Raw genomic sequence first — 26,416 nt, 5'->3', positions numbered from 1 at the left:
CGGGGGGCAGTGGCTTTAGCAGCACCTCACTGGCCAAAGAGCAGTTGGTTTCCTCTCCTCCTCGAGTTGAAACTCCGACCCTTCCGGATTCCATTCCCCAAACTGACCCAAGTAATCCAAACACAGACTGTGTCAGATTCCTCAAGGATAGCCAAAACCCTAACTTTGTGGACTTCATGAAGTTTGCAGCTCGTAAAGACGCAAACATTGACCCGGAAAACGTTCTCTTCATCGAAGCGGACAAAAGGGACTCGACAATTCGTCAATATGATTCGGCTGTTAAGAAATTAGCAGATTTCCTAAAGAATTCAGACCATACTCGTATGACTCCGAATTTAGCCATCTCCTTCTTTAGGTTCCTATTTGACAAGGGCCTGTCAGCTAGCACTATAACCACCATCAAGTCAGCTTTGAAGAAGATCTTCCTTGTTGGGTTTAACATTAACCTGGCGGATTCCTATTTCTCCTCTATTCCAAAAGCGTGTGCTAGGCTTTGACCTTTGGATCGGCCACAAAAAGTCTCTTGGTCTCTGAACGATGTCCTCAATGAGTCCTGCTCTTATATCACTCTGCTTAGGAAGACTCTATTTCTAACACCTATGGCCTCAGGTGCTAGAATCTCAGAACTAGCAGCTCTCTCACGTAACCCGGAAAACATAGATTTCCTCCCTACAGGCGAAGTACTACTTTCTCCAGACAGCTTTCCTAGCTAAAAGTGAGGACCCACAAAATAGTGGTCCCCTTGGAAGATTATCTCTCTTCCCCAGGATCCTTCGCTGTGTCCTGTCACTACTCTCAGGGCCTTTTTAGCTAGATCTGCCACCCGCTCGTCTGGCCCCTTATTTATCAGGGAACAAGGGGGTACTATGACCATTCAAGGTATCAGACAACAAATCCTCTACTTCATTAAACATGCTAACCCGGAATCATTTCCCCATGCTCATGATATACGGTCAGTAGCTACCTCCATCAATTACTTCCAGAACATGGACTTTGATGACCTTAAAAAATATACGGGTTGGAAATCTCCTATGGTTTTCAAACGCCACTATCTAAAGAACTTACAGGCCCTTAAATACCCTACGGTTGCAGCAGGAAGTCTTATCTCTCCCCATTAATCTCTGATTATTCCTTTATTCCATCTCTTTTCTCCTCCCTCCTACCTGCCACTCACACCACGTCACCACTCTCCTGGGTGGTTCGTTAGCCCTAAGTTATTTACCATGTTTAATTCCTGTGATTTAACTGTTATTGTATTTACCATTCCTTTAATGTTTAGATATGCTTAGACATGTAAGATTGATACCTTTTGCATCTGGACACTCAGATGATTCCTTGTCTTCATAATTATTTTAGCCTTACATCCCCTATGTCCTTTGGCTAGTTTGTAATTTTATGTTTACTTACAGTATTATATTATTGGCTTACATGGTGTTTGTATTCTCCTTATTATGTTATTATTGTATTGGGCTTGGAAGGCATTCTCTGGTACATTTTCACCGGCCGTCACAGGTTGCCCCAGAAAAGGGATTTTGACGAAGGAAAAATATATTTCTGGGGAGAGACCTATGACGCCCGGTGAAACCCTTCCCGGTTATTTTGTACGGACCCACCCCTTTTTCCTTGCCAAGCCATATGTTCTTGCAGAAGGATGACCTGGAGGGCGTGCGTGGTAGGTGTCGGTGGGGTAGTCCAACTGTGTTCTCTAGGGCCTGTTACGGCCCTCCCCTTTCATGAAGGGATTATCTAAATGGAAGACAGCCTGTGAATAGTGGTTTTCACATGCCCCTGTTGTATACACGACACCCACAAGGTGATCGTGCGAGGGTAGTAACCTCTGCATTCCATGCTTTTATCTTTCTCTAGTATATTTGGAAGATTTATATTAGAAAAGTGTAAAGAAGGACTTCTTTTCACCGGGCGTCACAGATCTCTTCCTAGAAATAGATTTTTCCTTCGTCAAAATCCCTTAAAATATCTTCTAGGGGGTAGCTCTGTGGAACAATTTGTGCTCATTGTGAGAGATTACTGATATTGAGCACATTTTGGTGTGCTGCTCAAAATTTATTGGTGAATCTGTTACATAAATACCATCTTGATAGTGAATCTGTTGATGATGTTTCTGATATTGATGTAGACAGTTCTTGTTGGGTATCTTCATGAAAATTATTTTTGTTATTAAATTAAATAATTTTCCATTTTCTTTATTATTTTAAATATGTGAAAAACTTCCAGTTATGATTGAATGTGGTTTATAAATATTTGGAAAGCTTTTACCAATTAAGGAACTTATTACGTCTGAATGATCTCATGGATTCCAGTGCTTGGCCTCTGTCCTAAAACTGTTAATCCAATCTCATCCAACCCAGTTCAGACTTTTAAGAGGATGGTAACTTTAATAAGATTCCTACAGGTCATTATACCATGTAAGAAATATGGTATGTGTAGTAAGTAAATTTAATCAATAAACTATTTACCTATGAATCTAACTCGGTGGCCTGGTGAAACTTATAATAATGATTATTATAGTAGTTGATGATTATGATTATAATTCTGTTGGATAATAATTGTTAATAACAAAAAAATGCTTTTCAGGTTAAAATCTGGTTTCAAAATAGACGTTCAAAATACAAAAAATTGATGAAGGCAGCTAATATGAAACTGGAACCAGATTATGGTGATGATGACTTCACATCTCCTCCTTCAATGAAGAGGAAACATTTGGTTCGCAGGTCAGTAGACCCCAGCTTGTTCCTGCACTACACTGATCATGAGTAGTAAGTAATTACTGTACTCATTAGTATCTGTTTACAATTTCTTAATGGTAGTCACTCTTTTCAATGGTATTAAATTTCTTGTGAAATAATTTATGTGGCAGTCTGATTACAAGTTATATTTCTGTATTCAAAACCAATACGTAAAGGGCCTAACTGGGTGATATTGATATCACAGTGTGTGTATCAAATGGTATTAATAATTTCTGAAGGGGTATGTGGGACTTGGAATGAAAACATCTGATGGGAAAATTTACCATGATTCCAAAACAATGACATTAGCCAGGACCAGGTATGTCTTGTATGTTTTGCTCTCCAATGCATCTTGGAGAATCAACTGAAAGACATTGGTCTTTCTTTCTTTGTTTGATGTATGTTTTATGTTCTCAGTGGTGCCAGTAGACTGGGTGTTTTAGTGTATTGCTCTGCTATACAAAGATGAGGGAGATGAGCCTGAGTGCCTTTAATTCTAGGGGTATTAGTTAGTTTATTGTGGTTGGAGAAATGTATGATAGTGTTAATTAATAGCATTAAGGATAAAATGGAGGGTGCAATCTAAGAGGTGTAGGGGTTTTTTAGAAGAGGTAGAAGATATATGGATCAGATTTTTATAGCTAAATAAATGAGAAATATTTAGCAAAAGTTAAGCAGGTATAAGTTTCATTTATGGATCTGGCGAAAGCTTATGACAAGAGTTGATAGGGAAGAGTTGTGGAATGTGATGAGGTTATATGAAATTGGTGGAAGATTGTTGCAAGCAGTGACAAGTTTATACATAAGCAGTAGAGCATGTGTTAAGATAGGGAATGAAGTGAGTGACTGGTTTCCAGTTAGAGTAGACATGAGATAGGAATGTGTGATGTCGCCATGGTTGTTTAATTTGGTTGGTGGTGGAGCTGTAAGAGAGGAGAATGCTAGAGTGCTTGGTTGAAGATTGAAACTGATAGATGAGCACAATCATGATTGGGAGGTGAATCAGTTGTTGTTTGCTGATGACACTGTATTGGTTGCAGACTTAGAGGAAAGCTGTGTCGATTAGTGAGAATTTGGAAGGGTGTGTGAAAGAAGGAAGTTGCAAATTGATATGGGGGAAGAATAAGGCTATGAGATGCATATGAAGGCTGGGTGGTGTTAAATTTAATTTCACGTTGAATGGAGAGTTACTTGAAGTAGATCAGTTTTAAGTACTGTAAAGTGATACCTCTAGGTACTAAAGTTGCTGCTTACGAAAGTTTCACGCTGCGAAACAAGATGCAAAGATTTTTCCGACTCATTGTGAAAAATTTTTCACTTCATGAAACGAGGTTCGTTACAAGAGCCCGACCCCCTCCGAGACTAATTTTAAAATTCGCATACCGTCAGCCGTAAACTCTCCACCATCCGCCTGCACTCTCATTGGTTATCTCTCTACTCGGATGTTGGTTACCGCTATATGATCCTGCTCTCGTATTGGTCAGTATTTACTGTATTGTATCCCATCATGCATCTACGCATTGGCATTCATCGGTCATTTTGTTTTGACGGCCCTATCGTACTCATTAACTTTGTTTGTACTATATCGTGTTACGATATTACGTTACTGTTTTAACCATGGGTCCCAAGATTGATGCTGATGTTCAGGGAAAGAAGAGGATGCTTTTGATGGAGACAAAACTTGAGATAATAAAGAAGTATAAGGCTGGCATGCGGTTAAATGTGATCACTAAGGAACATGGCCGAAATCCGTCTACGATAGGAACCATCCTCAAACAGAAGGAAGTCATCAAGGAGCAACACACTTAATAGGTTTGCTGAAGGTAATCATCTTTTCCCTAGTCTGCAATTTGTTTTTTGTAAAGGCTTTGAAGCATATGATACCCTTCTTACAATTTTCAATGCTGTACAGAAATCCTTTGATTGTGGTCAAGAAGTTTGTATGATTGGTCTGGATTTTAGTGCTGCCTTTGTCCGTGTTAATCATGAGGCCCTTGTTTTCAAACTCAAACAGTTGTGAGTGAGTGGGTCATTTCTTAGCATCGTAATTAAATTTTTAAGTAATAGATTGCTTAGTTGTTGTTGTTGATGGGCACTACAGTGAGTATAGGAATGTGATATATGGTGTTTCACAGGGTAGGTTTCTTGAACCATTACTTTTCATACTACATACACATGACATGTGGTTTGGCCTAAGAAACAAGCTTGTTGCATATGCAGGTGATGCCACACACTTTGCATCAATTCCATCACCTGAATGTAGATCAGGGGTTGCTGAATCCCTTAATAGAGATCTAGATAAAATTAGTGTATGGTGCAAATTATGGGGTATGAAGTTGAATCCTAACAAAACTTGAACAATGATTGTCAGCAGGTCAAGGACAGTGGCTCCTCAACATCCGGATCTCAACATTAATAATGTTTCTTTAATTCTGTATGACTTGAAATTTAAGGCGTTATTATTGGCGGCAAATTTACTTTTGAAAAACACATTAGGTCTGTGTCTTCTTAAATTGTAAAAAAAAAATGGTTTATTAAGAAAGTCTTTTAAAAAATTTTGTGATCAATCCATTCTGAAGAAGTGTTTAAATTCTTTCATTCTACCTTGTTTCAAATATTCTCCTGTGTGGTCTTTAGCTGCTGATTCTCATCTTAATTTGTTGGACAGGAACTTACGGTCTATTAAATTTCTTATTCCTGATCTAGCTATTAATTTCTGGCACATTCGTTCAATGAGTATGTTATGCATATGGCATAAGATTTTTCATAACTGATCATCCTTTGCATTCAGATCTACCCAGACAGTTCCATCCTCTTCTTAATACCAAGCATGCAGTTAATTCTAAGTCAGGCCTTCTCCATCATGAAGCTCAATACTACACAGTATTCTAGAAGTGTTATTCCAGCTGTGACCAAGTTGTGGGATGATCATCCTAATCAGGTGGTTGAATCAGTTGTAGGTAGTAGGTTGGCCAGGGCACCAGCCACCCATTGAGGGCTTCCACATAGGTTAAGCTGAAGCGGAAGCTGATGCATATAAAGTTGACGATCTTGAACCTGTTGTTCAATCTGTGGTTGCTGAGAGCATTACACTCGGGATGTCCATGGGTCTGGAAGTCGATGAAGACGACATTTATGAGCTTATCGTGGAGCACCAAGAGGAACTCATGACAGACAACCTGAAGGAGTTGGAGGCCATGCAACCAAGCAAAGTTCAGGAACAGTTCTCTAGTAGTGAGGAGGAGGAGGATGACCCTATGACAACGGAAGAGATTAAGGAGGCTCTAGCTTACTACCATAACAGGGCGGCTGTTGTCGAAGAGACACCCAGAAAAAATTGTTACAGGTCGTGCATTTGAATATTTCAATAATGTTTACCTAAGTCATTTCAGGAACTTCTAAGAAGCAGGCAGAAACGAGCTTCCTTGGATATTTATTTTTTGAAGAGGCCTTCGGTACTAGTTGGCCAAGAGGAACCTGAAAGTGATCTAAAAAGAAATAAAAGTAGCAGTGATTAAGAAAATAATTAAATTTAGAAAATACAAAACTCAGAAGTAAAAAAATACTAAATTTGAAAAAGGCAAAAAAAGAATTTTAATTATAAGGCCCGGGGCTTATAACACCCTGCTTTCCAATTAGGGTTGTAGCTTAGCAAGTAATAATAATAATAATAATAATAATAATAATAATAATAATAATAATAATAATAATAATAATAATAATAATATCGTAAATTTAAGTGTTAATATTTTCTACCATTTGTTAATGTATCCTAAAATTAAGTGTTAATGTTGTGTGCCATTTAATAATGGTTTGTAAAGTTAGGTGTTTTTTTTTTTTTTCTGGCACTTGTTAATGTTTTCTGCTGTTTGTCATCCTCCTCCTACTGCCCCGACACTTTGCTCTCGGACATTGCTTCACTTCAAATGTAGGGTTCCACATTTTTGTAATGGTTTTCTATTAATTTAATTGTTTTACTGTCTGCCCTAATTATACTTTTACTTTACAGGTTATTAATTGTTAGGATGTTTTTGAATGATCCAAATGGTTATTTTTCATTGAATTAAGTGGAGTTTAGCCTTATTATAAACATTTAATGTGGTGTTTTTGTAGGGCCTGTAACAAATTAGACTTTGTGTAAAAGGCAACTCACAATACAAAAAAAATAACAATACAAAAGTCACTACAGAACCAATTAATTTTGTATTGTGAGGCATTACTGTACTTTGTGTATTCTGCTGCTGCAAATTGTGGAGTGGAAGTAGAAGTTTGTCACAGTGAATGAAAGTTGTGAAGTTTTTGGGGGGTAGTAAAGGGAGTGGTGAAGAATATAGGGTTATGGATGACTGTAAAAAGAATTGTGTATCAGAAAGTGATTGTAACAACTGTGATGTGTGGATCGGCCTTGTGGAAAATAAAAGGGATGGAAAGACTGAAATTGAATATGTTGAAGATGAAGTGTATGAGGAGTATGGCTGGTGTTTCTTAATTAGATTGGGTTAAGAACGAAGTAGTGAGGGTGAAAACGGTTGTGAGAAATTAACAGCTAGAGTGGATATGAGTGTGATGAGGTGGTTTAGCCATGTAGAGAGGATGGAAAATGGCCGTCTGCTAAAGAGGGTGATGAATACAAGATATGATGGGAGAAGTACTAGAGGGAGGTTAACGAGTGGGTGGATTGTTTATTTAAAAGAACGAAAACACTGAACAATTACAGTAAGTGCATACACTACAGTATCAATGAGTATTTGGTTACAGTACAATAATACTAGATTGGAACAACTTTTGTTATACAGAACAGTAAGGAGATGATGACGACTTGGTAAACTTTACCATAGCACAATACTTTACTGTAACCTTGCTGTTTCCAGTACGTTGTGTACGTGTACATACAGTGTACACTGTACGTAAGGTAATAACTGTTGTAGAAATAAATTAAAACAATATTAGGCAGTATTTACTGTGTTAATCATCTGCTCGGGCACCTGCTTGTGGCAAGGGGCAGTGACTTTTTAGGTTAGGAGTTAGCCACCCTAGTGTAGTATTTATTTGCAAAAATTTGCTTATCGCGCCTGTGTCTATAACCTAACTATTGCGAATAACAAGGTTTGATTGTAAAGTAAATGTATGGAAGGGGTTTGGAAAGGAATTGGGAGAAGGATTGAGGATATAATGATACTTAAGTGATGTGAAGCAGGATAATATCGTGAAAGTAAATATAGGGTTGACAACGGACTACGCAGATTTGATCAGCTGATTTGAATGTGAACAATGCATGAAATTATAATTCGCTATGTTTTTTTATTATAAATGCGATACTAAAATTTGCATTATTATTGGATACAGTTAATTGAAATACCAGTTTAATTAAAGTCCAGTTTATTTCAAATATAGCTGTAATTTCTTACCACAGTAGTAAATGGATATACTGTACACAGTACAGAGAGAGCTAGGACCAGGTGCGTGTATAGATAGGTGGTGGTGCGCAGTGCTCCCAGTGTAAAGGAGCGTGGTCTATTTGAAATCATCGCCCAGCTTGAATTTTATCGCGATATTTGAGAATTTTTATTTAATAGGTATTGCATTGTTCTTAGCCATCCCAGTGCTGTTGCCAACTATTAGAAATAAAATTCTTAATGTTGGGTAAAAAATCATCACAAAGAATACTTTGTCGTGAAAAACTGAAACCATGAAGCAAGAAATCGCCATTAATGAGGCCCGACTGTAAACACTCATGAACAAGCATTTTGAATAAGAGTAGATAGGCTAGTTGCAATCGACAAACATCTGAATTTTCCATATTTACCAATCTCTTTCCTCCTTAGATCATAAAGAAAAAAAATAGGCTCATCTTTTTTATTTATCAAAGAAATCTACAGTAGTTATATTTAGGCACCATAAACAATGTGCCTTTGAACATATTCAAAAGAAATTACCTCACTGGTATACCTGTATACACTGATGGCTCTGAATCTTCAATGGCTGCTGTGTCTTTTCCAGTTTCTATAGATGAAACAAGTCTGCTCTCATTATGTAGTGAAGCATCATTAATTACACCAGATTTATCTATAATTTAAGTAGCAATTAACATTGTTAAAACAATTGAAGATTTTATGAATTCTGAGTATTTGTCATTTTATCCAATTTATGTGGAAGGGCCATAGAAGTCCTCAAGGGTGACACACACAAGAACCAAGTGGTACAGTATTAGAAATTAAATAGTTCCTTAACAAATTCTATTGTCAAAGTATAAAGACTGAAATATTTGGGATTTCTGCCCATATTGGAATATGAATAACCCATTATAATCTTCAAGATGCCTTCATGAGTGTTATTAACATTTACCCAGCTAACATAACCTTGTGATGAGCTAGTGGCCGAGCTTGTAATCGAGTGAATTGTATTGTTGTCCAAAATGTGATGCACCATATTACCTTTACCTGAAACATAAACCACATTAACCCTGGATAGGTACGCTCCTCGGACACCCCTTTAAGGGTATACTCGGACGCGAACGACCCCGATGCCAAAAAAAATTCTTGAAAAATCAGTTTTTGCAGTAACCTCTTTTTTTCTTTTGCCAAAAAAAACTTCAATGAATGCTTAAAACAACTGTAAAGATAAATACTACTCATCTGCAGAAAAACTATTTATTATAAATATTTTAAAAAATTAAGTAGAAAAAAAAGACCCGACATAAAAATTCATAAAAAAAAAGTTTATACATATATACACAAATCCTTTTAGGAATTGATTCTTGAATGTTTAGGACACATCTTGATGTATTTTGGATGAAGTCAGACCCATGGAGGTGAAGATCTGAAATGAGAAAAAAGGGTAACTTTTTTTGGCCAAAAAAATTTGTCCAAATTTCATGAATTTTTTTGGGTACCCAAATGAAATAGGAAGTGGCTAATTTTTTAGGGAATAAACATATGTTATCCTAAAATAGAAATATGTAAAAAAAATCTTCATTATTTTGTAAATTACATTTATATCAGGGGCCATATCTAAAGGTAATTTTTTGAGTACTTAGAAATTTCGTAAAAAAAATACATATATTTAATATATAATATGATATTTATGCAGGTAAAAATATACCAAAATATCACAAATTCTATAGGGAACAAGAATATATATAGATAGGGCAACTTACGCTTCGGATATGTCCACAAAATGGCCGCCAACCACACTGACTCAGACTCCCTAATCTGCCACTTGAAATGTAGGAAGGGTATGTCAATTTCAAGGTGTTATTTACTAATCTAATTATTATTGGATATGCATAAAAATTGTGTGGTGGGTTGCTGGATAATTGTCGATTATTTTACGACTATAAAATTAAAATTCTGACCAAAAAAAATTTTTTTGAAGGGAAATAAAATCGAAAAAAAAAACAAAAATGTGAAACAATATAATATTTTAGCTAAAAAAATTTGATGATATTCAATCAAAAAAGAAGTAAACAAAATTTTCCGACAAATAAACATCTAGAGGAATCATTACTCTGTGATAGTTCCTTAGTACGTAGTAATTTTGAAAGAAATGGGAAAAAACGGAAAAATGGCAATCACCGGAAAATCGAACACATACCTATATATACGCCATATCTGGCTAAAAAAAAGATAGGCATGGGTAGCCAGATCATCTAGAAACACTTTCCAACACTATAAAAATATAAGTTTTGCGACACTACTTGCCAATTCCTTACGGTAACATGACTAAGCAAAAAAATGCAAAACAAATAAAAAGGGGCATTCGCGGAAAAATGGCTAACATTCTAATATACGGCATTTCAGAAAACAAAAATTCAGCCACGTGCTAGGCAAACCATCAAGGCACATTTTCCGACAAATAAACATCTAAATAAATCATTACTCTGTGATAGTTCCTTAGTATGTAGTAATTTTGAAAGAAATGGGAAAAAATGAAAAAATGGCAATCACAGGAAAATTGAACACATACCTATATATACGCCATATCTGGCTAAAAAAAAAGATAGGCATGGGTAGCCAGATCATCTAGAAACACTTTCCAACACTATAAAATTATAAGTTTTGCGACACTCCTTGCCAATTCCTTACGGTAACATGACTAAGCAAAAAAGTGCAAAACAAATAAAAAGGGGCACTCGCGGAAAAATGGCCATTCTAATATACGGCATTTCAGAAAAAAAAAATTTCAGCCACGTGCTAGGCAAACCAGCAAGGCACATTTTCCGACAAATAAACATATAAATGAATCATTACTCTGTGATAGTTCCTTAGTACGTAGTAATTTTGAAAGAAATGGGAAAAAACGAAAAAATGGCAATCACAGGAAAATCGAACACATACTTATATATACTCCATATCTGGCTAAAAAAAATAGGCATGGGTAGCCAGATCATCTAGAAACACTTTCCAACACTATAAAAATATAAATTTTGCGACACTACTTGCCAATTCCTTACGGTAACATGACTAAGCAAAAAAATGCAAAACAAATAAAAAGGGGCACTCGCGGAAAAATGCCCAACATTCTAATATACGGCATCTCGGATAAAAAAAAAAAACATGCACGTGTTAGCCCAACCATCAAGGCACACTTTCTAACACATAAACATGAAAAAAAAATCAATAATATACGGCAATTCCGTACTACGTAGTAAATTTTTACAAATATTGAAAAAAAAACAGAAATTGGCAACCGCAGTTAAATACCCAATATACCAATAACTACGTCGTATCTGACAAAAACAAAGTCACGCATGGGTAGCCAGATCATCTAAACACACTTTCCAACACTAAAAAAGCAAAAGTTTTACGACACTATTTGGCAATATCTTACGGAAAAATGACGGCAAAAAAATGAAAAAAAATGAAAAAGGGGCACTCGCGGTAAAATGCCCAACATTCTAATATACGGCATCTCAGATAAAAAAAAAGACATGCACATGTTAGCCCAACCATCAAGGCACACTTTCTAACACATAAACATGAAAAAAAAATGAATAATATACGGCAATTCCTTACTACGTAAAAATTTTTACAAATATTGAAAAAAAACAGAAATTGGCAACCGCAGTTAAATACCCAATATACCAATAACTACGTCGTATCTGACAAAAACAAAGTCACGCATGGGTAGCCAGATCATCTAGACACACTTTCCAACACTAAACAAGCAAAAGTTTTACGACACTATTTGGCAATATCTTACGGAAAAATGACTTGGCAAAAAAATGAAAAAAAAAATGAAAAAGGGGCACTCGCGGTAAAATGGTCCTCGTGGTGATGAACGACATTTTAACTAAAAAAAAAAATCATGCACATGGTAGCCAAACAATCCACCAAGACTTTCCACAACTGATAACCTATACAAGTTGCACCATTCTACGACAATTTCATAATACGTAATAACTTTGATAATTATGCAAATTACCTTAGAAGGGTAAACTCGATCGCGCTCGACCCCGACGCGTCTCAGAAATCGGGGAAGGAGTACAGCTACAGCAATGCACATCTGGACACTACTAGAGCGTGTAGGGGAGACACCTCCTGCAGGTCGATCACCCACAAATTCAGTCACGGGGGTGAGTCACGTGAGAAAAACCTCTCTTTTTTTTGACGCTCGGGGTCGCGTACGACCCACCGTACCTATCCAGGGTTAAACCACTAAGAGAATCCTACAATAAGGAATGCCATCCACAAGGGAAAAATGGTTAAGACTGCTTACTTTAGCTAGAGGAGAGAGTTAAGGATCTAGACTACTAATTTGGTGTTCTACCTCGCAAAGTAGATGTCTAAACTAGCTGTTAAAAATGGGGAATGCAGTGGTTTAGTAGCAAAAGGGTCTAAATGGAATAAGTAAATTGAGGCTCTGCGAGAGGATTTTGATGCTTGTAATGGGCAGCGAACACTCAAAACCCTTACTGAATAAAACCCGATGACTGATACACCCAACAATGGAAGTTAGATTAGGGTAAGCAACCTACCGGGTGAGTCAGACATGCTGCCTACAAGTGAAGACTCGCTGGCCTGCCGAGATTAACAAAGTAAGCTAAATAAGTTAAGAGATTTTGATGCTCATTGCTAACAAAAGTTGGCTTGTTTAGTGATGATTTGGCTTGTTTAGTGATGATTTGGCTTGTTTAGTGATGATTTGGCTTGTCATAATGTCATCAACTCCACTATGAAAAACTAACCCAATTTTCTCTGGATTCCCCCTGGAAATAAAAACATTATTTGCTCTTGAACTCGAAACATTCTTTTTATTAGAAGAGCAATAAGGCATTGTATTCCTCACAACAGTTATTTAAAACATTATGCAGCAAAGGTTAACAAATTCAGCAGGGGAACCACTTAAAATGCAATATCACAGTCTAGAGGGGGTAAATCTATCACTGATGTGATGGAAAAACTGAATAACAAAGAACCTCGGGCACTGTGCCTTTAGCCATTAACTATTAGAGGGTCTCATTACTTTACTAGAAGCATGTGTTTATTGAAAGGAAAGAAGTTTGTCAGTAAATAGGCAACTACTGTGATCCATACGTATTGACTAATTCACATTTTGTAAAGTCCTTTATTACTTTTGCTTAGCATTTAGTTTCAATGGAATCCAGAGTAGGGTTTTCTTGTCATGTATCCTTTGGTTTTTTGTGACACAGTTTACATTCAACTCGGTTTCGAACCCCCTTTGTTTGAGATAGTCCTGATCAACCACTTGTAAGCTATAATGATGGCATGAATATTTTTGTAGTTTTGTTATTATTATTATTATTATTATTATTATTATTATTATTATTATTATTATTATTATTATTATTATTATTAATAGGTAAGCTACAATCCTAGTTGGAAAAGCAAGATGCTCTAAGCTAAGCCTAAGGACTCCCACAAGGAAAAATAGCTTAGTGAGGAAAAGAAGTAAGGAAGTAAATATTCTATGTGAGAAGTAATGAATAATTAGTATAAAATACCCCAAGATGAGTACCAGTGTAAAAATTGATGTCATATTTAAAGTAAAGAGACTTACGTCAGCCTGTTGAACATAAAAACATTAGCTGCAAGTTTGAACTTCTGAAGTTCTACAGTTTCAACTGCTTGATTAGAAAGATCATTCCACAATCTGGTGATTACTGGAATTAAACTTCTAGAATATTTTGTAGTATTGAGCCTTAGAATTAGAGTTGATTTTATATCTAGTATTACCACCAGGATGGTACTGTTTGGGAAGATCTGAATGCAAAGGATGGTCAGTTATGAAATATTTTGTGCAACTTATATAAAAAACTAACTGAACGAGAGTGCCACAGGTTAGTATCTAGATCAGAAATAAGAAATTTAATAGACCATAAGTTCCTGTCCAACAAATAAGGATGAGAGTCGGCAGCTGTAGACTAGATAAAATACTTGAAACAGGGTAGTATGAAAGAATTAAAACATTTCTTCAGAGCAAATTGATTATAGAAAATCTTGAAAGACTTTAATAAACCTGTTTTTTGACCTTTCGAAGAAGAAACAGACCAAATATATTTTATCAACAATAAATTTGCTATCAAGAATCTTGACAAAAAATTTTAAGGAGTGGTATAGAGGTAAAGAAACTTTATCCCTGCTGATATCTGGATGTTAAGGACCCATTTCACTTGACCTACTTGCATTCATACTTTTGAATTTTGCTAGGGTTCATCTTCATGCCCCATGATTTGCACCATGCACTAGTTTTAGATAGATATCTGTTGAGGGATTCAGTAACCACAGGTTGAATTGATGCACAGAGAGTTGTATCATTTGCAACGAGTTTGTATTTTAGGCCAAACCATATGCCATGTGTATATAGCATGTAAAGTGATGGGCACTACCCTGAGGAACACCAGATATCACATTCCTATACCTACTATGGTGCCCATGAGCAGTAACTCTTTACAATCTATTGCTTAAAAATTCAATAATGATGCCAAGAAAAGTCCCACCTACTCTCAACTGTTTGACTTTGAAAACAAGGTCTTTATGATTAACACAGTCAAAGGCAGCACTAAAATCAAGGCCAATCATACGAACTTCCTGACCACAAGCAAGGGGTTTTTGTATAGCATTGGAGATTGTAAGAAAGTCATCATATGCTCCAAGGCCTTTGCAAGAGTCAGATAGGAAAATTAGGGAACAGGATATTACCGTCAATATACCTATATGGACGTTTTGATAAAAGACTTTTTAAAAAATCAGATATAGGAGTTATGGATTTTTCAAGGTGATCAGCAGGGCTAGAGCTCCCACAAACACATTCACCTTGTAGAGTAACATTACCAATTCTTCAACAAGTGCTAAAACAACCACTTCTTGCTAACCTGCAGAAAATAAGACAACTAAGCTAAGTAATCAGCAGTCTATAAAAACAAAGGAAAAATACTATTTTGGTCCACACCTCCAAAAGCATCAAGGCCTATAGAGAGTTGTTTTAATTTCACAGGGCCAAAAAGCTAACCTAGTTAGTTTAGCCTCTGGGAAATATGAATGAGGAAGATAGCTTCTCATTATTCTGCTTACTGTGAATTACATCAACCAAGAGGGTTATCTTTTTTTGGTCAGTGAATGTCAGAGCCATTTGCTTTAGGTAAAGGAGGGACTAGTAAGTCAACACCAAATAGTGCAGATTTAAAGGTAGCCCACCCCTTATGCTCCTGGGTTGTACCAGAAGGGTTTCATTTATGGTTATATTATATTCCTTTTCAGTTGAAACATAAACTTTCAGCTTATAGTTATTCCAAGTCAAATTTGATCTTATGCCCTTCCAAAGATGGTAGGCCTCCTGTTCCTCCAAATAAGCATTTCAACAATCATCGTTGAACCGGGGCTTGTCTTTCGTGCGGTATTTTAGCAAATTGGAAGGTATACACTTGCAATTAAGTAGACCAGATTGTCATTCAAGAGAACAACAGGATCAACACTTTTATACAATTATGGCCAATTCAAATCCAAATTATCACTATAACATTCCAATCTGCTCGAGATTTTATACATTGCATAAGTATGACATGAGGCACAGGCTGCACAGTCGTAATTATTATTATTATTATTATTATTATTATTATTATTATTATTATTATTATTATTATTATTATTTACCAGCAAAACTACAACTCTAGTTGGAAAAGTAAGATACTTGTACTATAAGCCCAAGGGCTCCAACAGGAAAAAATAACTCGGTGAGGGAAAGAAATTAGGGCATGACCAGACGTCCCAACTGGAGAACCAACCTCGTTATGGGACCAGGTGGGTCTGTATATACTAGTTCCAAGCAATTACCAGAACTGTGAATAGCTTCACTTATGATTTGCTCACTGCCTGATTCAGAGGCAATGTCAAAACCTCCTAAGTCATGACAATAAGTAGGAAAAACTGAATTTATCCACTTCTTATGTTGAGTGTTGAAATCACTAGCAAGTACAAAAGAGGCCTTTTTGGGCTCAAGCCCTGTCGTCCTGATGGAAGGTTCCTATTGGTAACTTTTTAAGGGATATTTGACTACAGTGATATTCCTAGAGAATTGACCTTTAGGTCTCCAGAATTCTAACTCCTGGCGTGAATATCCTTAAAATCTCGCTTAAGGATATTGCATAAAATCAGGGGACTTATATCTTGATATGACAATTAGCAATCTTCACCCGGAATAGCGTTTTCGTTTTGAGGGGGAAGAGTGGCGAAAAACAGAAGGGGAACCGTTATCAAGGTTACCCTTCCTCCCATACTATTACGAGTCTCCAAGATGGCGCTCATTCCTATTTCAGTAGCGATTGCGCACGGTGGTTTTCCTTGTTATTCTAACGTTTTTTTATCGTTATCGAGAGGAATTATAATGCGATCTCCAGCTTCTTCTGCCTCTGGAAAGTTGAGTATTTATCCTTTACAGTGTATTATTTTTAGCTCCTGCCTCATAGAGAAATTAGTTTAATTTAATGTGTAATGAAGCTTGGCCGGTCACTGGAGGCGCCATGGGTGCTGTCGTTCGTTACGCATGTGTTATTTAGTTAGCAGAACGACTTTCCCGGTTGTAATAGCATTTATAAATTATGAAAGCTATTTAGGCACAGTTATACTAGTAAAGATTTATATATGCATACAAATTTCCTCTTCTTTATGTTGATCATATACGTTAGAGTTTCGGCGATTTAGGTAACCGAGATCTCGCCCTGTGCCAGGCTACCTAGCCTATGCGCTTTAGTATACTTTCATGCATTATCCCTGTTTACCCTCGTGTATCGTTTAATCAATTTGTTATATAACTCGGTACTCGTCTCCTGTGGAGATTTAAGGGTAATCCCTCCTTCCCTCTTGAGTGCCGCCATAGGCGACAACCCTATTCTGGTCTTGCCATAGAGTAGTTCACTCCGCTTTGACTAAGCTAGTGTTTTCTGTCTCCCACCCTTGCCGGCAAGTATCCTGACTTTGGTTTTTCGACAGAACCTCAGAGTATTCAGTTTTTCTGCCGGCGGTTAAGCAGCAGGGCGAGTAGTCACTCCCCTGCCGGCGTAGAGCTGTCGGCATAGGAGGCTAAGCCTCCCTAAGTCGCACTTGAAGTGGTAGTATGATGCTGCCACCTTCTCCCCTGCGGTCTAGAAGACTAGTCCTGTTTCGACAGACCCTAGGCTGAAGAATAGTTATTCTTCTGCTGCCTAGGATGGCGCCGATACTGAAACAAAGTTTCACTCTTGTGTAAAAGTGGTGGCAATCCAGCCGCCGGCTTCTACACTTGATACAGGACCCTTTCCTTGCCCCTCTCTGTCCTTTAGCGATGGCCTAGTTATCGCAATCCTGTGGCCGCTATCCTACAATCTCACCACTTGCCAGGTAGATTGTGGTGCCGGCTGGGCTCCTACATAAGCAGCTGAATAGTCACTCAGTCATATCCTTATGGATGCATGGCTTCGGGAAAGGTTGTGCCGGCTGTGATGGCTGATGGTGGGAGACCCCTATCTGTTGAGTGTTCTTCAGCCTCCCTTGGACTGCCATCCACATCCCTGAAACCGGCAGTGACCGGCAACGGATCTTGTGGCTGGATGGAAGCTTGAATGATGCATTCTCCCCTTCCATTTGAACCCTCATTCTGGAGGAAGGCAGTAAGGTTAAGTGCTTACACTCTTATTTATTGCAAACATACATTTTATTAAGGCAGCCCTTCACTCCATGCTTTCTCTGTCTCTGTCAGCTAGTGCCGCCAGGTATACTGCTGGCTGGACTGGTGCCATCAGGTACTAACTCAGCCGGCGGACCGGTGCCGCCAGGTGCTATCCAGCCGGAACGTGCCGCCAGGTACTAGCCTAGCCAGCCTACAGTATATGATTATAGAGTAACCAGTATTTTTGCAATTTGCAGTATAGTATATACTGAGACAGAAAACTGTAGTATATATTATACAGTAGTTATTTTCCAACATACCTTGTGTATCCTTGCATAGTCTATTGTTGAGACCAATCCTATATATTGAAAGAAAAGATTTCCTTTAATATACTGATAGTTAATCAGTTAACAACTTGCCCCACAATATTAAATAATTTAGGAGGGTCAGTGTTAGTATACACTTATTCTATCCCTAGAGGTTAGAACCCTTCTCTTTGAGTTTGCCTTGATGAGGAAACTCTATAACTTTAATATTGGGGGAGGTCACAGCAATTGGCTGGACAGGAGAAATAAGTATGTGTCTTTAATATCTCCCTTCTAGCTTACTATCCTAAGCTATAATGGTTAAAATATTAATATTTTGCATATGTTTATCATGTGAGATAAACAACCGCATACTCATTTAAGTTACCTTTTTTTACAGCTGGACCAAATGAAGTGCGACGTGATCTTCTTTAACCACAGGAGTAGGGACTTCTGTGGTCACAAAGCGTGCAGGTGTCATATCCCTGCACCATCACTACCCAAACCCTGCGGTATTGGGACCCCCAAGACTGCAACATCTGCTGGACCTCGGTGACCGAAGGTTTCGACGACCCCAACTTAACGGAGTCGAGGGATGCAGCACAAGAATATCTGCGCAATTGGGTACGAGGGTTCCAGAAGAACTCTCCGGGACCGTACCTACCAAATGAAAGGATGCGTAACTTGCTGTTCCCGAAAGCGGATAGTGAAGCTGTTGTACCTGAAGCACGACCCGAACCTCCCTGCGTCTAGATTGCCATCGAGACGGACGTCAGTGAGGCATTGCAAGGCATGGACATCCACCAGGAGCAAAGGATGTTGGAAGTGTCCACGGACACTGAGAAGGATCTATTGAAGGATGATCCTTGAGAGGAAGCTACTCTACCTCCGGAAGATGATGTCGAGTCAGAGTCCCTTCCGTCTGTGCCGGCACCAGAGCCGTTACCCTCAACATCTTCAATTCCTAGCCCTCCATCAGGCAACATGGGCCAGGCACTGGCCCCATCTTACGGCCCTAATGGAGAGCATTCGTAAGCAAGGCAAAGCTAGGGAAGCGAGACTTGAGAGAGAGCTCCGTGAAGCCCGACCCACCGCCTCCCGGGGGTCATACAAGCGACCCAGAGTCCAAGACCTCCCATCCTACTCCGAAATCAATCCCTGGAGGTGTGCGGAGTTTATGCCAATCACTAATGGCAAACTCTACATATTGGAGAAGATCGGAGCCGTCCCCTTAAACGACATCCAGTTCTAGCCAAGCTTTAATGCTTACCCAGACTGCTTCATCCGACTGAAGCAGGAGCCAGCGTCAAAAGAGGAGACGGAACCTAAGGAGGTCATGGTATTCGACCACGACAAGGCACAGGCTCTCTTGTCGAGTAGCCTGGAGAAGGTGGATTACACAAACTCGAAAGTGTCCACCTTGAGCAAGAAGCATCCTACCTTTCTTGCTCCTTCTTCAATAGACTTCCCCTTTATGTTGAAGGCTTTTAAAGCTGTTGCCAAGGCAGTGGAGGCAGGCAAACCATGCCCTACACTAGAGGAGTGTAGACCTCCGTTGTTAGCCCTGCCTATGGAGGATAAGGATAGGAAAGAAGTCCACCTAACCTTCTCAGTAGGGAAGTTGGATGCAGATATCGCGGGACGACAGTTCAGCGAGAATCTCCCGAAACTGTCAGACTTTCTCTTGCGTAGGGATCAAGAGACGAAGGAGAGACTTACGGCCTCCCTATCCCTACAGAACTGCATGGAGATGTGTGCAGGCCAAAAGAGCACCCCAGACATGAACATGGTCATGGCCAAGATGTATATGGCCACCTTGGTAAAGACTTGTACGCCTTTACGAAGGCTAGGAGAGCATGTAGAGAGTTCGTGTTTGTTGCAGCAACAATGAAACATGAACCTATGAAGCTGATAGCTTCTAATATCTGGGGTAAAGACCTCTTCCAAAATGAAGTGGTCAAGGAGGTAGTTGATACAGCTGCCACGGAGAATAAGAACCTTCTCCAGAAGTGGGGCATCTCATCGAAATGTAAGTCTTCCTCGGATGCGGGTCCCCAACTTAAGAGAAAGACCAAGAAGCCTAGCCTACCCTCTCGGCCTGCCCAACAACATCCCACAGTCACCTTGACCGCGGTGCCCCAAGTGGTTGCTCAACCACAGACCACATTCCAGGCAGTGCCTCAACAGCTGGTTGCCCAGTCACCAGCATTCAACATCGGGTTTGAGAGGCAAACACTACCTTTTGTCCCAAAGGTAGAGGCTCCAGAGGGGCCTACTCAAGACACCCCTCACAAGGTAGGGGAGGCCGCAGTCAGGGAGGTAAATCCTCCGGACAATCAAAGCCATGAGATGCTTCAGGTAGGAGGGAGGCTGCAACACTAATCAGGATCATTGGACCTTCGATCCTTGGGCCCACAGCCTAATCAAGAATGGACTTGGATGGAGCTGGAGCAATCCTCCACCATCTTTTCCTCAATTCTTCCAACACTCCACCCCCTCATTGGAAGAATATACCTTAGAAGTATTGAGCAAACGGGTAATAAGGAGAGCAAAGGCCATCATATTCCTGGGAAGGGTGTTTTGTGTTCCCAAGAAGGACTCAGACAAACTCAGTCATTTTGGACTTGTCGCCACTTAACAAGTTCATCGAGAACTGCAGCATCCAGGACGCCTTGTCTGCAAGCATCCAAGAAAGTGATCCAGTTCCTGGAACATCTGGGATTCAAGATCAACTTTAAGAAGTCTCGACTCTCTCCAGCTCAGGAGTTTCAATGGCTGGGATTCCATTGGAACTTGAAGTCACACCACCTCTCCATTCCACCAGGGAAGAGGAGAGAGATTGCGGGGTCTGTCAAGAGACTACTGAAATCCGACAGGATCTCAAGACGCCAATAGGAAAGAGTACTGGGCCCTCTCCAGTTTGCAGCGGTAACAGGCCCAGTGCTAAGAGCACAGCTGAAAGATGCGTCAGGAGTCTGGAGAAGATATGCATCAAATGCTCGAAGAGATCTGAAAAGACTGATACCGACCTTACTACAATCACTTCTCATGCCATGGTAGAAGGCCAAGAACCTAAAGAGGACTGTACCCCTGCAACCACCTCCATCATCGGTGACCATCCACATGGATGCCTCGACAGAAAGATAGGGAGGTCACTCCCATCAAAGGAAAGTCCAAGGGATTTGGTCTTCTCTGTTCAAGACCTTTTACATCAATATTTTGGAAGCTTTGGCAGTCCTCTTAACGTTGTAAAAACTCTCCCCTTTCAGATCAGCCCACATCAGACTGATCTTGGGCAGCGAAGTGATAATGAGATGTCTGAACCGACAAGGCTCGAGATCGCCCCATATCAGCCCATGTGATATTAGCCTTCTTTCTTTTAGCGGAAAAGAAGAGATGGCACTTATCAGCAGTTCACCTTCAAGGGTTCTGCAATGTGACAGCGGACGCTCTATCCAGGTTGAAGCCGATAGTCAGAATGGTCCCTAGACGCAGAGTCATTCTCCTTCATCTTGCAATAAGTCCCGGAACTGCAGATCGACCTCTTTGAGACGAGCGACAACAAGAAACTACCTCGATATGTTGCTTCCTACGAGGACCCTCTAGCGGAGGCAACGGATGCCATGCCATGTCCCTCAATTGGAACAAATGGACCTGGATTTACATGTTCCTCCGACCAATCTCATGCTGAAGGTACTCAACAGGTTGAGATCCTTCCGAGGAACAGCAGCTCTGGTGGCTCCCAAGAGCAACTGGTTCCCTCTGATAATGAAACTGAAGCTGAGGCTGGTCCCTCTATCGAACCCAGCTCTATCCCAACTGGTTCAGAAGTCGACTGTCTTCGCTTCATCACAGAGAACCCAAAATCTTCATCTCATGATTTTCTCGCCTTAGCGGTGAAGAAAAGATTTGGGATCTCGAAAGGCAGTATAGACTTCTTAGAAGAATAAAAGTCCAAGTCAACTAGAAGATAATATAAATCGTCTTGGAAAAAGTGGATTGCTGTCTTTAAAGCAAAAGGACCGAAAGAAATCTCGCTAGACTTTTGTCTGTCCTTCTTTATCCACCTTCATGAACAAGGTCTGGCAGCCAACACGATAACTACATGTAAGTCTGCCCTGACTAGACCTCTTCTATACGCCTTCCAAGTGGACCTATCGAACAAAATCTTTAACAAGATCCCGAAGGCATGTGCTAGACTTAAGCTTGCAGCTCCTCCGAAGCCCATTTCATGGTCCTTGGACAAGGTCCTTCATTATGCTTCAACCGTGAACAATGAAGATTGTTCTGTTAAGGATCTAACCCAAAAAGTTATTTTCCTGTTCGCTATAGCCTCAGGGGCTAGAGTTAGTGAAATAGTGGCCCTATCCAGAAACGAGGGCCATATTCAGTTCACAGAAGTGGGAGAACTGAATATCTTTCCTTATCCAACCTTAGCTACCCACTAAGAGATGGGGTCCCTGGAGAATCTGCCCTCTGAAGGAAGATGTCTCTGTGTGTCCAGTAGGATAGCTCTTTAAAGGAGAAACTTCAGCATCAAACTTATCCCTAAAACAGCCTGATCTGCAAGGGGAGAGTTTTTTCAATGTCAAGAGGAATGCCATGGCCCCCAAAATGTTGATGTGAAAGGTCTTGAACAGAGAAGACCAAGTCCCTTGGACTTTCCTTTGGTGGGAGTGACCTCCCCATCCTTCCATCGAGGCATCCGTTTGGATGGTTATCGATGGTGGAGGTGGTTGTAAGGGCACAGTCCTCTTTAGGCTCTTGGCCTTCGACCATGGCATGAGAAGTGATTGTAGTAAGGTCGGTTTCGGTCTTTTTTTATTTCATAGAGCGTTTGATGCGTATCTTCTCTAGACTCCTGACGCATCTTTCAGCTGTGCTCTTAGCACTGGGTCTGTCACTGCTGCGAACTGGAGAGGGCCCAGTACTCTTTCCTGTTGGCGTCTTGAGATCCTGTCGGATTTCAGTAGTCTCTTGACAGATCCCGCAATCTCTCTCCTCTTCCCTGGGGGAATGGAGAGGCGTTGTGACTTCAAGTCCCAATGGATTCCCAGCCATTGAAACTCCTGAGGTGGAGAGAGTCAAGACTTCTTGAAGTTGATCTTGAATCCCAGATGTTCTAGGAACTGGATCACTTTCTTGGATGCTTGCAGACAAGCCGTCCTGGATGCTGCCCACACCAGCGAGTCGTCCAGGTACGCTGCTACCTGAACGCCTGCTAGGCGTAGTTTTTTGAACGACTGCGTCTGCAAGTTTTCTGAAGATCTTTGGGGCTATGCTAAGTCCAAAGGGCATGGCTCTGAAAACTTACTTTTTCTTCTGTAGCTTGAATCCTAGGTAGGAAGAGAGGGGGCAGTTGACTGGGATATGCCAGTAAGCATCTGCCAGGTCTGTTGAGATTGTGTACGCCCCTTTTGGTAACAGGGTCCTTATGTGCTGACGGGTTAACATCGTGAACTTGCTGTTCTCGATGAACTTGTTGAGTGGCGCCAAGTCCAGAATGACTCTGAGTTTGTCCGAGTCCTTCTTGGGAACACAAAACAGCATTCCCTGGAATTTACCCATTTGCTCAATAGTTCTAGGGTATATTCTTCCGATGAGGGGTTGGAGTGTTGGAAGAATTGAGGAAATGATGGTGGAGGCTTGCTCCAGCTTCATCAGAGTCCGTTCTTGATTAGGCTGTGGGCCCAAGGATCGAAGGACCAACGATCCTGAAATTGTTGGAGCCTCCCTCCTACCTGAAGCAGCTCATTGCTTTGATTGTCCGGAGGATTTACCTCCCTGACCGCGTCCTCCCTTACCTCGTGAGGGGTGTCTTGATGAGCCCTCTCTGGAGCCTCTGCCTTTGGGACGAAAGGTTGTGGTTTGCCTCTTGAACCCGGGGTTGAATGCTGGTGACTGCGCAACCAGCTGTTGAGGCACCACCTGGAATGTGGTTTGTGGTTGAGCAAACACTTGAGGCACCACAGTCATGGTGACTGTGGGATGTTGTTGTTGGGCAGGCCGAGAGGGTAGTCTGGATCTCTTGGTCTTCCTCTTAGGTTGGGGACCCTCATCCGAGGAAGACTTACGTTTGGATGACATGCCCCACTTGTGGAGAAGGTTCCTATTCTCTGTGGCGGCTGTATCAACTACCTCCATGACCACTTCATTTTGGAAGAGGTGTTTACCCCAAATATTGGAAGCTATCAGCTTGCTGGGTTCGTGTTTCACTGTTGCTGCAACAAACACGAACTCTCTACATGCTCTCCTGGCCTTCATAAAGCTGTACAGTACAGGTCCTTTACTAAGGTGGCCATGTGCATTTTGGTGATGACCATGTTCATGTCTGGGGGGCTCTTTAGGCCTGCACACATCTCCATGCAGTTCTGTAGGGATAGGGATGCCGCCAGTCTCTCCTTCATCTCTTGCTCCCTACGCAAGAGAAAGTCTGACAGTTTCGGGAGATTCTCGCTGAACTGTCGTCCCGCGATATCTGCATCCAACTTCCCTACTGAGAAGGTTAGGTGGACTTCTTTCCAGTCCTTATCCTCCATGGGCAGGGCTAACGACAGAGGTCTACACTCCTCCAGTGTAGGACATGGTTTGCCTGCCTCCACTGCCTTGGCAATGGCTTTAAAAGCCTTCGATGTAAAGGGGAAGGCTATTGTTGAGTAAGAAAGGTAGGATGCTTCTTGCTCAGGGCGGACACTTTAGAGTTTGTGTAACCCACCTTCTTCAGGCTGCTCGATAAGAGAGCCTGTGCATTGTCATGGTCGAACACCATGACCTCTTTAGGTTCCGTCTCCTCTTTTGACGCTGGCTCCTGCTTCAGTGGGATGAAGCAGTCTGGGTAATCATTAAAGCTTGGCAAGAACTTAATGTCATTAAGGGGGACGGCCCCCATCTCCGATATGTAGAGTTTGCCGTTGGTGATTGGCATAAACTCCCCATACCTCCAGGGATTGGTTTCGGAGCAGGCTAGGAGGTCTTGGACTCTAAGTCGCTTGTATGACCCTCGGGAGGCGGAGAGTCGAGCTTCACGGAGCTCTTTCTCAAGTTTCGCTTCCCTGGCTTCGCCTTGCTTGCAAATGCTCCCCATTAGGGCCGTAAGATGGGCCAGTGCCTGGCTCATGTTGCCTGACGGAGGGGCAGAAGAGGAAGATGTTGAGGGTGACGGCTCCGGTGCCGGCACAGACGGAAGGGACTCCGACTTGACATTATCATTTTCATCCGGAGGTAGAGTAGACTCCTCCTAAGGATCATCCTTCAGTAGATCCTTTTCAGTGTCTGTGGACACTTCAGACATCCTTGGTGGATGTCCATGCCTTGCAACGCCTCACTGACAGTCTCGATGGCAATCTGGACGCAGGGAGGTCCGGGTCGTGCTTGGGGTACGACAGCTTCGCTACCCGCTTTCGGGAACAGCAAGTCGCGTATCCTTTCATTAGGTAGGTACGGTTCTGTAGAGTTCTTCTGGAACCCTCGTACCCATCTGCGCAGCTTTCCTCGTACTGCATCCCTCGACTCCATTGACTTTGGGTCGTCGAAACCTCCGGTCACTAAGGTCCGGTCCCTGGAGAATCTGTCCTCTGAAGGAAGATGTCTCTCTATGTCCTGTAGAGTGTCTAAAGGTCTATCTTCGTAGAGCTTCAGACTTCTGGGGAGGACAGCTCTTTAAAGGAGAAACTTCGGGATCAAATTTACCTAAATCAACTAAGGGCGAAGCTCACCTACTTTATTCGTAGAGCGGATCCGGACAGTACTCCCGCAGGTCATGATCCGAGAAAGATTGCTTCATCACTGAACTTCTTTCAGTACATGGACTGTGAGCGGACACCTCGTAGGCGTAGTTGTTGAATGACTGCTTCTGCAAGCTTCGTGAAGATCCTTGGGGCTATGTTTAGTCCGAAGGGCATGGCTCTGAAAGCGTACTTCCTTTTTGTAGCCTGAATCCTTGGTAGGAGGAGAGTTGGTGATTGATCGCAATGTGCCAATAGGCATCTGCCATGTCCATGGAGACTGTGTATGCCCTTTTGGGCAACAGGGCCCTTATGTGCTGAAGGGTCAGCATCTTGAACTTTTCGTTCTCTATGAACTTGTTGAGTGGTGACAAATCCAGAATGACTCCGAGTTTGTCTGAGTCCTTCTAGGGAACACGAAACAGCCTTCCTTGGAATTTGATGGACTTTGCCCTCTTTATCACCCGTTTGCTCAGGAGCTCTCGGGTATATTCTTCCAGAATGAGGGTGGAGTGTTGAAAGAACTGAGGAAATGATG

The 26,416-nt window shown here is 41.0% G+C and overlaps 1 protein-coding gene across 2 annotated transcripts in view; it reads left to right on the top strand.

Annotated features, from left to right (window-relative positions):
• Positions 1-26,416, top strand: part of LOC137632234 (uncharacterized) — a 99,113-nt gene that overhangs the window by 34,592 nt on the left and 38,105 nt on the right. Inside the window, exon 2 of one of the 2 annotated variants that reach the window (XM_068364119.1) lies at positions 2,596-2,732. In XM_068364119.1, the coding sequence (XP_068220220.1) occupies positions 2,596-2,732 (137 nt within the window). Of the gene's footprint in view, positions 1-2,595; positions 2,778-26,416 lie in introns of those variants that run through there. The other variant, XR_011042022.1, reaches the window with a different exon arrangement.

Source organism: Palaemon carinicauda, chromosome 41, assembly GCF_036898095.1.
Source record: "Palaemon carinicauda isolate YSFRI2023 chromosome 41, ASM3689809v2, whole genome shotgun sequence".
NCBI lineage: Eukaryota > Metazoa > Arthropoda > Malacostraca > Decapoda > Palaemonidae > Palaemon > Palaemon carinicauda.
Note: the sequence above shows the minus strand (reverse complement) of the source record. Positions and strands in the feature narration are given on the sequence as shown.